The 13,972-nt window shown below is 40.3% G+C and overlaps 1 protein-coding gene across 22 annotated transcripts in view; it reads right to left on the bottom strand.

The window, feature by feature from the left end:
• The window catches only part of ptprdb (protein tyrosine phosphatase receptor type Db), a 149,265-nt gene that overhangs the window by 63,603 nt on the left and 71,690 nt on the right, over positions 1–13,972 (bottom strand). For all 22 annotated transcript variants that reach the window (XM_019359824.2, XM_019359828.2, XM_019359831.2 and 19 more), the window contains one exon: positions 6,570–6,716. In XM_019359824.2, the coding sequence (XP_019215369.1) occupies positions 6,570–6,651 (82 nt within the window). In that variant the 5' untranslated portion in view covers positions 6,652–6,716. The remainder of the gene's footprint in view (positions 1–6,569; positions 6,717–13,972) is intronic.

Raw genomic sequence — 13,972 nt, 5'->3', positions numbered from 1 at the left:
ATTAATCAAACAGGATCTCTTTTTATACACAGGTCATTAGAAGCACATGGGCTTCCCACTGGGTATACTACTTTACTGGGTCAGAGCTGGCTTCCCATAAAGAGGAACAGAGGGTTTTTTCAGTGCTGGTCGCACTGCATTAGTTACAGACCACTGGTCAGTTACGTTACAGCAAAGCTAACATTATCCAGGCCTCAACACAGATGAGTGCACCTGCTAAGCTAATGCTAAGACAAGGTAGTCAGATTCTGTTACTCACAGATGAGCGCACAGCTATGCTAGCTGCTAATAGCTACAGTGCCTGTGATAGCACAAAACTGAGAAGCTTCACATTTCTTCAGATTCACATACACTGTCCTGCTCTCAGCCTATCACCTTACTCATGGTTTGACATTAATAACAATAAAGAACAAATCGAGGGATCACAAATAGTCAATTTAACAATAATTTAACAGGCTAATTTACCAGAAACAGTAAGACCCTGAATCCTAGCGTGAGCTAGTTAAAATAAAGTCACACAACTTTGATTGGCATTTTAGTTTCGTGCGTTAATGACTTTGGAAATTGTTTGTGATGTGGCCCATTTCTGTCACCTTCTGCTGCACAGATCAAAGATTTAAAATGAGCAGATGAGCATGAGGTGACACATCATCACTGAAAATGAATTTTAATACAATATAATGAATTATTTCAGAAAACATACCATGAATTATTTGGATAATGACTAAAAATTACTTAAGTTGATGGATGGCATTTTTCATTTAATAATGAGCTGCACACATTTCTTATAACCAATCCTTTTCTCCACTGTCGGAGCAGATTTCTGAAAACTGTTAATCCTTCTACTGTCCATGTGTCCATAAATCCATAAATCCATTACTTCCTAAAAAAATTGTATATATTGCATTTTTCATTTTTAGGATACAGGAGCAGAGGACCTAATGTAAATAGACCGCCTATTGGTCTATACTAATTTTCATTAAAAAAAATGTATCATATATAAATGTAGGTATTAGTAAAGAATTGAAGTCAGTTTTAAAGCAAAGACTTTATCCATTAAATAACCTGCTTTACACTTTGCTTCCTTTGATAGCTCTGAAGTAGAGCGGAGGACCGGAGGGGCATGTACTTTTTCGATTTCATGTGGAGACCAACAGTGTCGACTCAAAAGCAATGAAAGATCTTTTTTTAAGTGTTACAAAAGCTCAAATGTAAAACTAAACCATTGTGATTGTACAGAGAAGGGTTACTCACAACGAAGATAAAATTAAAAAGATGTATTATGTGTTAGATCTGCCTGTTCAGTTTATACAAAACAACTGCTGGATCTTGCTTAATACTGAATGGGGAGCTGTTAGAGTAGTCCTATAATATTCATTTATTTCTACAAAAATCTTTGTATATAGTACAAAAAAGTGTCATTGATGGCAATGACTTCTCACAAAAACTGTATGTTAATAACAAACTACAGAGAGTTTCACAAGCGTGATCATACCAGTTTAATTTCTTGGACCTCACCCAATAATGAATGACATCACTCATTTATATGTCAGCTACATACCTAAATAGGTACAAAGTTTAAATGCATACATAAAGTTTGGGGCTATACTTTGAACAGTTGGACACTGTTATTGATCACTAGTGCGCCAGTCATTTGAAAATCTGAGCCTACAGAGGAATTCGGCAACTGTCTGCATCATGGCCCGAACTGCCATGGGCAGGTGCTGACACTGTGACATTTTGAACAGACGTTATAACCAGTCATGTCAACCAGGGTCGGGGCTTTACTCTCTTCTTTCAGTGAGCAAAGCGATACAAATCACAAAAGAAACAAGATCCCTTAAAGTAAATTGCTTGTATATCTTTCACGCACTTAACAAATTCTTTGGGCTCAACCCGCTGACCCTAACCTTTAGGCTAACCTGACCTCTGTGACCCTGTTTCTTCACCCTGATCCAATGAATCCTGACTATAGCTGCATCCACACATATTGGAATTTTCCACTTTAGTTTTCTAAAATATCTCTGACCATTTCCATGAAAATGAAAATGCAAAAAACGATGTCAGTTGTCATCAACTGCATGCCAAAGCAACAGGTGGCAAAATAACCTCAACTGTGTCGAAATGTCAGCGATTCAGGAGCCTGAAAAAATACTGAACACGCAGTCTGCTAACAAAAAAGGAGATAAAGGCACAAACATTTGATGTTGGAAAGCAAAATCTTCACCCTGGTTTTTCAAAATCTCTTTTCTCAGTGACCTAAAATAAAATGTATGTGGACAAAATGTCAAAACGGAGGAAAAGCTATGTGTGTGTGTGTGATTTACAAAATAAGCAATGCAAAAATGTAAAAACTATTTAACACTATTTAAGGTGTAGCTTAGTGTACAGGTGTGGGGACTGTGAAATCTGTCCCCACACCTGGTCGCTGTTCTTGCAGTTGATGAAAGTGTGTGAAGAAAGTAAGAAAAGCTAGCTCTGCCGTCACTGTTGCATTCTGAGCCAACCATCTCTCACATTAAGCTCATCCAAAAGGCCAAGTGAATGCTGGCAATGGCAATGTGTTCAGAGGGTGACGGGTCAATCAGTCACCACATGAGCAAGTTCTTTGTTTCCAGTGTTGTGCACTTGTCTAATATGAATGAAAAGATTATTTTTTCTAGTAAAAAACAACAAGAACAAAAAGACTTAGGAGTTTATTGAGTTTATACAAAAAGCTTTCAGAATAGATAAATCGGAGAAGAGTTTCACATTACTCAAATCTTCCTGAGGCATAATCTTAAAAAACTCTTGCTTGGTTTCAAAATGTACAGTCCTCTTACGAAAGCACATGGCTGCGACTCGATAATGCCATCCCTACTGTAAGCCTCTGAAACATGAGCTGTTTCTTTGTGTTGTGTTTCACATACTGCGGGCTGGAGTTTTCACTGATACATCCAAGCCACACGGGGAAGCATGGCAACTCGGTGGTTTTGGGGGGCAAATGCAGGCCAGCAGAAAGAAACCCTGTTGTTGTTTTGTTCCCGCTCACCCTGAATGATACGAGAGAGATGGAGTTTCTTGTATCTCGATGCGTACGTGTGGCAGTGGCCTAGATTGTGACAGGATCAGGGCATTACTCTTAATCCACCAGATAGATGTCATATACATGCACGCGCACAGAAACACCGAGAAAGAAAAGTGTGTGTGTGTGTGTGTGTGTGTGGGGGGGGGGGGGTAAAAGAGGGTGAATTAAAAAAATAAAAACATGAAATCACATATGCAAGCTCAGTGCACTGCTTGCACAGTCGTACCAGCGCTTGTGTGCAGAATGCACATATGGTGAAGTCATGCAAGGTTTCCAGCTATGCACATGGGATACTGTTCCATTTGATTGCGTCATAACACTCTAGTGTAACTATACGAGTAACTTGGGTGTCGAGCAAGGGCGTCGATGTCGTCGGGATTTCTAGAATTTAGTAGCATTTTATGCCACATATACATAAAAAAATGTGGCCTCTTTTTTGAGAAAACCCTATTATCCTTCAAATGTATTTCATTCATTCTGCATTAAGTTTGAGGAGAGATAAGCACAACTGAAAGCAATTTTTTAGAGGGGATTTAACATTTCAAAACATGTCGCCACATTATGAAGACCAAAGATGTCAGTGTGTCCCAGCACCCCCTGTTTGAATCCTCGGAATTCAAATCTCAGAGTCCCTACTGTTGATATTAAAAGAAGCTCTGAATGTCATACACAATGAGATAAAAAGAGGAAGAAGCATCCCACCGCCCCCTTTCAAGCCCTCTGTCCCTCCTTTCTCACCAGATTACATGGATGTGCTGAGAGGAGGCAGAGAGCGAGCGCGAAAAGAGCAATGGAGAAAGTCACAACGAATGAGATGAGGGCAGGAGAAAAGAAAAACATAGACAGAGAAGGCAAAGTATGAATCCTTTCCCCTCTTGTCGCATCTGCGCTGCTCCCCGAACTCTCATAGAGGAACTGTGGGAGCATCATTGTTTTGATGGATGACTGGGCCTTAACTGGCCGACCCTGGAACTTACACGTGGGACAAGAGGGCAGGAGGCTGAAAGGAAAACAAGAGTGGTTTGCGGATATGTGTGCGTGTGTGTGCTATAACTGTGCTCTGGGTGACTGTGTACTTTTAAAACATTGCAGGATGGAAATGGCTGACTGAAGCCTGCACTTGTGTGTCATTACAGCAGCTTTGTGCATATGTATGCCTGCTTTAGAAGGTGGTGATGAAAAATGTGCTGTATTGTATAACCGCAAGCTTGCTTGGAACTACGCTCCATTCTCCTTCCAACAAACAGCTACGCATGCTTCATGTATTATATACTTATGCAACAAGCATTTCAAAACAAATACACGCAATGAAATTTCCACTAGATACCATTTTGACTGAAAAAGTATAACTCCTGGATGTTTAAAAGACCCATAAAGCTTGACTAGCAGCCTTTTTCTCTTACATTATTCCCTTTCTGAGTACTCCCTGAGTCTTTTAGTACTCCCACATTCCTCTTATGCCTTAATGTCTTTTATGCTTAGTCTCAACTCAGACCGGAGCATTTCATCATCTCTGCTATAAGATTCTCATTGCTAATTGTCAACCTGAATAGTCAGACCTGGCCATGTCTCTCTCTCAAAAAGTCTGGATATATTTCCAAGCACATCAACTTAACACAACGTTTTTGGATTCCAAAACCTCCAGAGCCACGTTTGTCCCTCTCAACAGCTCCCTGTCATCTATACAGCCTCCAGTTATTTAAAAAAAGTGTAGCCTAAAACCAATAAATGAAAACAGAGAAAACAAAAATTTGTCACCTAAAAATTGTGTCATAACCTAATCATAACCTGATCTATTACCTTGTGTGTTTGCCACTTAATTCGGTAGAACCTCAACAGCTGTGTTTAACATGGATGTATACATATTGACGGCTCTTTTAGTTTCCAAATCCAAAAAAAAGAGGAGAAAAATTGAGAATTCTGTGGATCTGCGGCTGGATTTTACTCCAAATTTAACTGAAACTGGCGTTTTTTAAGCTTTTGTTATTAGCCTGCGATATATTTTATTTATTATCAGAGAAGGCTGCTTTTAATTTTTTGTATCGGCACAAATAGATAGAACTGACCTTCCTCCATATCACAAATATTCAGTTTTGTTGGTAATGAAAAAACTTACAACACTGAAATGTAGCTTTTTTGGTTCCCCAATTTCATAAATGCAGATGAAAATGTTCATTTAAAGTACCCAAAATTTTGTGAACAATTACTGGAGACAAGAAACACCTGGTAAAGATTTCTATTATTTGCACTTATTAATAATGTTGGTAGGCTATTTTACACTTAACATGCAATGACATGTTCTTCATAAGATCAAATATGTGTCTCAGTACAGATTTTTGTACAGATTTGATCTTGTAAATTCATTCAGTTATACAAGCTAAGCTTAAACTATTGGTAAATTAGCTCATGCTTAAGAAAATGAATCACCAACTATCTTGTAATCATTAGAGCACAGATTAAAAAAAAATCTAAATTTGAAAATTCCAAAATGGACTATTAATAAACTAATTGTCTTTCAGTTTTAATTTAGCCTGTGGTTACACATAATAAGCATTTTGATGACATCACCTTAGGCTGTGGGAAAATCCATCCTTTTATAAACCAGATGATTAAACAAACAAACAAACAAACAAACAATAAATAAATAAATGAATTTTTTGTTCAGTAACAATGAAAGTAACGATTTGCAGTAATTGCAGCTGTAGTTTCAGCCCGGATGTGACTATACCCAGTATGCTAATGTGCATGTAAACTTCCTTGATAAATATATCGGATGAGGATTGGATGATGTGATGAGCCACGGGGATCACACATGGATACACACAAACACACACACACATGCACATGGTATAATCACAATTACACAAGCAGTAGGGAAATTATCTGATTTGCCATATGCGGTCTGTCTATCCATGCCAAGTAATACTGGGATGGACAAAAACATCTGGCCTTGTATCAAACCTGCTACCAAACATACAGTCATGCACAGATGTACAAACTCACACAAACACACACACACACACACACACGTATAGTAAGGATTTGATATCTGGAATAGTGGTCTATGAAACACAAACAGCTATATATAACATATATAATATATACAATTAGCTTAAGCAATGAAGCAATGAATCACAAGGTACAATAAATTACAGCAACAGTTTATAAAAAAGCATTTTATTATATTTTTTACACTCTACATACTTTGGAGGTTTGTTGTCACGTGTATCTTGAAGAACCTCAAGTAATCTCAGAGTAGCTAAATGTTAATGAGATCAGGGCTCTGTTGAGTCCATGGCATCTACTGCAGATCTGTTTGTTCTGCTTTCATGACTCTGGCTGTTTGTTTGGTTTGATTTCATCAGAATAAACCAAATTAAATTCAGACTCCTCAATGTACACAAATCCAAACATATAATGGCCATAAACCTCTGCACAATATTATATACGTGCATGTGTGTGTGGCTGTGTCTGTAGTAGTGCAGAGTGTGAAAGCACTCACTGTCAGCATCAGCGAGGAAGAGGAAGCTGAGGAGGAGCAGGCCTGGACAGGAGTGCATCATGGGATATGTCGACACATGCATGCTGTATCAGCCGTGAGCTCACTGCCTCACTGTACAACAGGACAATAGAAACAGGCTCTCACAACCTGGGGAGAGAATCAGGGAGTCAGAGAAAGAAAGAAAAGGAAACAGAGTTATTACAGAAAGTCCAATTTTTAGAGAATTTCAGACATTATATCAACTGTGGGTACACACACACACACACACACACACACACACACACACACACACACACACACACACACATACACGTACACGGGCACACACTGACTTGAAGTGTGTGAGTTCCCTCTGGGCCTCACACTCCAGTTATGCAGCTGCCTCTCCCCTTCTCGCTTCATTAGGACCATACACTCATTGCCAGAGGTGTGTTTTGATGTGTGTGCACTTGTGTGTGTGTTTGAGAGAGAGAGAGAGGGAGTTGACTAAGTAGCTGATGAATTTCAACTTATGGCAAACATTTGGCATTAAAAAAATCAGCGACTTCTAAAGTTCAGTTATGATTTTTTTTTTTTTTAAATCTCCCAAGCAAGCAATGGCCTGAGTTTTTCTACTTTATTTTTTTGCCCATTATATAATCTACAAAGCTTTAAAGTACTACAAAGTACTTCAGTAATGGATTTCTTCCAAATGTGCGTCATATCGTCATGATTTGAAATTGATAAAAAAGGAATGACTGGCTTTAAGATGGAGGGGTGGAAGGCTAGAGCAAGGGATTGATGGATGATGGGCAGATTAAAGTGGGAGGAGACTGACTAGTGTTATCTGCTGGCTATGTTGCACACAGTGTTGGATCAACATACAGCTCAATGTCTCTATCCCTTCATCTTAAGCCTCCTTCCTTCCTTACACTCTGTCAGGTCCTTTCCTGCTTTTAAAGTCTTTAGTCTCCAAAACGTTCCCTCGTCACTTCCTCATATCCTTTCTCTTTAACTTACGTTCCTTCCCTTTTCCTGTCATTTGCTATTACTCTCTCCCTTGCGTCATCCTTTCTCCTTTCCATCAGTCGATTTTTTTTGTATTATTCCTAACTCTCCGTCCCTCTAACTGTCTGTCTGTCTGTCTGTCTGTCTATCTGTCTTTGTGCCATCTGGAGCGCCTGGTGTGAGTGTTTGGCATTAGAAGAGACAGGCGTCAGTCTGTGTGTCAGAAATCTCACAGCTCAAATCACATGACACAATGAGACATGGCAGATCACTGCTGCTGTCCAGAAGCTGACGGTGTTGAATGAGAGACACTGAAAGTGAGCAGAAGCAGGAGAGCAGGATAGGCCTGCGCTGTAGTGTACATGCAAGCATATGTGCGGGTTCATGCTCACGCTGCTTTACGTGAATCCCTGTGTTCGCTAACTCTGACTGCAGGTGCCTGTAACTGAACTGTTTCTGTGTGCATCTACATATGCATCTGTGCGCGCCTGCAGCTGTGTGACTGAGAGGGTATGTGCATGTGTTTGTGTGCCTTCCAAAACTGGACAGATTCATCAGCGACGGCAGCAGCAGTCTTAATCCCCTCCACTCGTGAACAAGCCATCTGATTAAAAAAAGACAAGGGGGGTGGGGTGGAAGACTGGAACCCAGAGCTCTTTGCATCCCTGCAGCTAAGGCAGCAAACAACTAAAACCCTCGCTGGATTTTCCACTTGGTTTGGTTTGGAACAATTGCTTTGGGATAACCTAGATCTCTCCCTGCACAAATTAAGTCCTGCACTGATTTACACTACTCTAGTACAGTATGGCCGGGCACAATACTTATTGGGTTTCTTGAGGATCTACCCAAAAGAAAAACACGTTTTTTTGTGTGTTCTTACTAATTAATTCACAAGTTATTTTGTTATTAGCTGTAAAAATGGCTCTCAATTACACAAACTCTACTTATTGTACTAACTACAGGGTGACTGCTGTTGTCATTCTAAATGCATACTCATAACAGAAGGAGCATTCTTGACAGAGCATTCATATGCACATTTGTGTAATTAAGTCTAATTTGCAGAAAATTCAATATTGGTAAAGATGGATCTTTTTTTATGTGTGTGTGTGTGTGCCGTGTATGCCCACTAATCACTGCAGCTTATTCACTGTCACTGGAAAAGCCTGCATTATTTAGTAACTCACTTCACAGCGTGTCACGTTAATTAAAGAGCTAACTCGGGGTGGTTTAGGGGGTGGCAGTGATGGAGGTAGTGATAAATAAAAAGATATGAGAAAAGGTGTGTGGAGAGAGGAGAAATAAAAGACGAGCGGTAAACAGACAAGAAGGGAACCCGTAATGGAAAAAAAAGACAAAAGGAAGATAACCTGAGCCCAAAATACAAACTTACACACACACACACGGACAATCATACACACACAGCCAGGTAGTCACCAGATTGTCATCTGGTGGCTGTTGTTGCTAGTATTACTGACGGCCTAACAGAAAGCCTCCCTCTATGCCCGAGCTTCTGCTGCTGCTGTAGATCACAGTCGGCCCTAAGCCATTCACTTACATTAGTCCCTATCACTCAATTATACACTGTCTGTCTGCCTGGGCCTGCAGCTATCTGTTACACTTATCGCCGGAATAGCTTCTGACAGAACAAAGACTAACTGAAGAGTGGCAGACCGGCTTATGCTTCTACGTCCGGTACAGACAGACGGACGTAGAAAAGTGAACAGGATTAGAAAATATGTCCACAGCCTTGTTTCAGTAATAATAATAATAATAATCAAGAAAACATATTAGAAAAAACAAGGGTAAATTCATTTAAGTGCTATTTATAGCATTAATTTTTATCTATTGCATTCTTCCAGTTGTTACAGAGTCAATTTATAACAGAAACAATTCATTAAGAGATCAAAAGTTGAGAGCTGAGGAAGTGCAAGTCAAAAGGAAAAAAAAACAAATTAAAAGAAAGTGAAAATCTGATCCAAAAACAGAAAGAAAAGGAAAAGAAAGTGTGGGCGGATGATGAGAGAGAGGAGGGGAGACTACAAAGCGAGAGCCTAGTACAGCTGGAAGGGATGTTGAGAAAGATAGAGACAAAGACAAAAGACAGATCCTAAAAAGCATAGCTTAAGGCAAACCGTGTGCCACGGAAGAGAACACTGAGAATCCTAATTTGATTTGATATTCCAAAAGCTGAGCCACCAAATGCAATTAGACATACTAATTAACTTATTCTATTTGCCCTGTTGAAATGGTGGCAGACTGACAGAAATGTCAATGAAGAGACAATTTGTGTTTGTTGCATCATAGCGCCGCACGAGAAAAAACAAGATAAGCTAAGTGGCAACAGCAAGGTTTTTGTTGCACTCCTCAGCAGCGAGCTCAAGTTTTCTCAAAGACCATATTTTGATTATCTCGGGCTGCTTTCACACATGCAGTAAGTTTTATGGATCAGCTCATACGAACTCTGGAGTGAAAGCTGTCAGCTCATCCCTGGTGCTGTTAGTTTATCAAGAAAGTGATCTTACAAATGACCTGTATGAGCTCATTTGGTAACCACGGTAACACCTGGTGGTTCCTTGAAAGCACTCGTGTGGCAAAACTGGCTTTTTTTCTTCTTCTCAAGATGACTAACTTAATTCCTAAAGGACTTCAATTCTCAGCTTTTCCTCCATCTCAGTGTAGGCGGTTTTGACGGCAACACGTCGTTTGATTATTTAACAGCTCCTTAAACTAATACCACGGCTTAACGGCGAAGTTGAAGATGCTGCCTTGTCACTAACAGAGGATCTGAAAGCACTCACTGACATAGCGGATAGATAACAAGCAGTATAAAATAAGAAAAAGAAAAAAAAAGAGCAAATTGTCAAACTGTCTCCTAGCACAACAAAGAAAACACAGCTGGATATAGCTTGAAGGGAGAGTGTTTGTTTGATGTATATGACTACTGAGCATGTGCGTGCACATAAACTCATACACATGCTGATTACCAGTTATCCGTCATCTTCCCAAGTGTACACAAACAAACTCAAACAGACTCCAGAAGTACGCCCTGAGCATTTTTTAAGAGAAATTATGATCTTTAAAGGCACAAAACTTAACGTTGCGCTGGCACATTTTAATTGCCTCTGCAGAGGATAACTCACCCACCTTTGAGCGTTCAAGAGCAGCCGCTGTATGCAGGTAGATACATCATATGCCCGTGTGTTATTATTTGTCAGTGTGAGAAAAACACAAGACAAGAAACAGAGAAAGTGCTCTGCCGAGCCACCTCGCTGGCCTTTTCAAAAGTGACTCAGACGGTGGTATCGTGTGGGCGCTGAGACGCACAAACTGTATACATCAGCTGCATATCCCAAAGATTCAAATGCTTATATTCAATTATTGTTTTTCATTACTGATGACATTTTTTCAAAAAATTAAGGCCATCTGTGCCTCAACTTTTTTTAATGTTTTCCACATTAGCCATGCATGACAGATCAAAAACCACATAAATTTGTGAACTTGGTTGCAGTTTTTACCAAAAAACTTTAAGATGCTGCACCTCTTGCATCAATGTTTTAAGCCTGTAAATCCAAATCGGAGCAATACACTTGAAACTTGACTGCTGCCGTACTTATTGACCTCACCAGGTATAATGACGGAGAAGTGAAGAGCAATAGATTTTAGATGATGAATTGAAATCACATGTATTTGTGATATTAATCTCCACATTTTCAAAATAAGCAAGCTTTACATCTCCATTTGTTTAAGAGGACATATGATTTACTTGCTCTTAAAGATAAAAAAAAAAAAACGCTCCAATTTCCTCAGTTCACACCATAACACACGTCAAGCACTTTAATGTGAGTACAATGTGGAACAGTGAGCTGCTGCTCATATAGCTATATATAGCTATGAGAACAAATGACCAAATACCAGTTTTCACTGGGAAATGGAGCCCCCCAAAACTCTGAAAAGTCATTTGAGCTGGCTTTCAGGACACTGGCAGCAACAAGAAATCAATAAGACAAACTGAGAGGGGAGGAAGAGAAAATGTGATTGATTGAGATGAGGATTTAGGCTATCTGGCTGTACTCAACTTATCACTTCCCCCGGTTCACCAAACACTCTGTCCTCCTCCCCTCCCGACATGCCTCTTATCCTTTCTTTCTGCCTCCCTTTATATCTTTCTTCAGCCTGGCTGCTTCTCTCTCTGCCTCCCCTTTTCGTCTTTTCTCTCTCCTTTCGCTACCCCAAACTTTCATCCAATCCCAAACTCTCAAACAAACTATCATTTTTTTTTGCCTTTGTAAGATGGTCTCACCAACATCTTACCTCTCTTAAGGAGGACTGCAATGTCAATCAAGTGTCTTATCAGGTGGGCGAGAGGGGATTTTGGATTTTCTTGAATAAAAATAAGAGCAAATTTCATACTCAAAGAGGCAAAGAGTGCCTATTTCAGATTGCGAGACGGGCTTCTATTTCATTTCAGAACACATTTTTATTTTAATTTGCAGGCATTACCCTTTTTTCCCTTCCTTCTCTGTTCTGTTTCCTTGATGTTAGAATAAAAGCTTTTGAGTTGGTTCTCCCAAAAGGAAGCCTGGCCCTTTTCAGCAGCTCCTTGCGTGAAAGCAGTCTGTTCTTAACACATGAAAGATGAAAATCCATATTGCTGCGACATTGCTGAATAATGGGCAGACCTCGAGAATGGCAAACTTCACGAGCCTGACCGGCTCAATACTGTTTAATAGCCATTCATGTATTATGGTAAACACTGTTATCACTGATGTAACAGATGACAACTCAAAGACAACATGGTTGCAATTATTTATTTCAGTCGCTCTGAAGCTGATGAATAGTTTGTTTCTATTTTTTTTTTGGCCTCGGCACAATAATACATCCCACTAGCTTCACCGACTGCCTGTGGACTGTTGCCTTCAGGCAGGCGATTTGATTGCTTTAATAGCCGTTAGAGTGCTGAGCCAAAGCGAGTGCTTTTCTGATTGTCAGTCTCACAAAAAGTGCAACTATTGCTCTCCACCGCTGACCATTTATGTCACCTCTTTCTGACAGGCCAAAATACCCCGGACTGCATACAGTCTATTAGCAGGCAAGATTTTGTCATCATTTAGCCAGTGGGTGGTTCCAGTTTTCCCATTATGATTATACATTTCACCAAATAACAGGGAGGAAAAAAAGGGGGGAAACTGTGCACTAAGCAGACTGCTGAATATGGCCAGTCGACGGGTTAAGCCAGCTGTGACTAACAGACCCACTCTTGAGTTTCTATTGGACCATCTCTGGCAGCCACCCATGATATCGAGACAGCAAGAGGGAAAGAGAAGTAGACAGAGAGGAGTGGAGTGAAGTTGAGTGGATTAGCAAGAGGTGGGGGGATGACAACATGTAATTACCTATTTATCCAGCCTTTAGTGGAAGCCTCATCGAAGGCTAATTGAGCGGTGCATTAGTAAAAGGGCTGTAAAGATAGCAGCAGGGAGGGATGGAGGGAGGAACTGGGAAGAAGATGAGAGATGAGCACCAGCTGAGGGCCATGAAGGTTAAAGAGAGGGATTTCAGTGGCACACAAACCAAGAGCTGGAAGGAGACAGAGAAAGTACAGCAATGCGGTTACTTCGGTGTGGTAATTTTATGTCTGCGCCCGTGTAACTGGAGCTCCGATGCCTTATTTTAAGTAGCGGCACCACAGTGGAAACATTTCCAGCCATGTTTTACACGTATCCTGTTTTCATTAAATGTCTTTTTTTTTTTAAAAAGTGCAGCAGGAGCTGTAAAAAAGAAAAAATCTTGTGATTTAAAATTCACATTAGAGCAGAAACTATAAGCCGACTAACTCATTAGTCAACTGAAAGAACTGGCAATGTCCCAGCAATGTAGTTTAGCAACTTACCAGGACACTGCACCACCGTCACCTTGGTTATAGTGTCTCTGCACACCACCTCTGAATTACACCACTTCTCATTTTCTCAATCAAGTCTTGTAAACAACAACAAAATTGTGCCGCAGTGTACTGAACACTGATATATCTGCAATGAGCCTCAGAAACAGTCAAAACGGCACTCGTGTACAGTACTTCAAAATGTGGTTATGTCATATTTTTCGTATTGTCGTGCTTCCAAGTGTGCTCATTTTGGCAACGATACCTTCCTCCGGCGGCATTCACTGTACAGCGGAAAGCCTTTATCGCTGGAGGTAAAGTGTCACATCAGAGGCAGTCATCTCTGTAATGTGTTTTAGTATATGGATGGATGGAGAGAGGATAGATCTATGGATCGATGGGCCTGCAGTATGGTTATGGTGTGACTCCTGCTGCAGCCCTGTGACATGCTACACATGTCTAGCAGAACTGGATACACATCAGGGTGAACATGAGTGCTAACACAGGCACACATCCACATCCACAAACACACATACAC

Source organism: Oreochromis niloticus, linkage group LG6 (assembly GCF_001858045.2).
Source record: "Oreochromis niloticus isolate F11D_XX linkage group LG6, O_niloticus_UMD_NMBU, whole genome shotgun sequence".
NCBI lineage: Eukaryota > Metazoa > Chordata > Actinopteri > Cichliformes > Cichlidae > Oreochromis > Oreochromis niloticus.
This window is presented reverse-complemented; position numbering and strand designations above follow the sequence as displayed.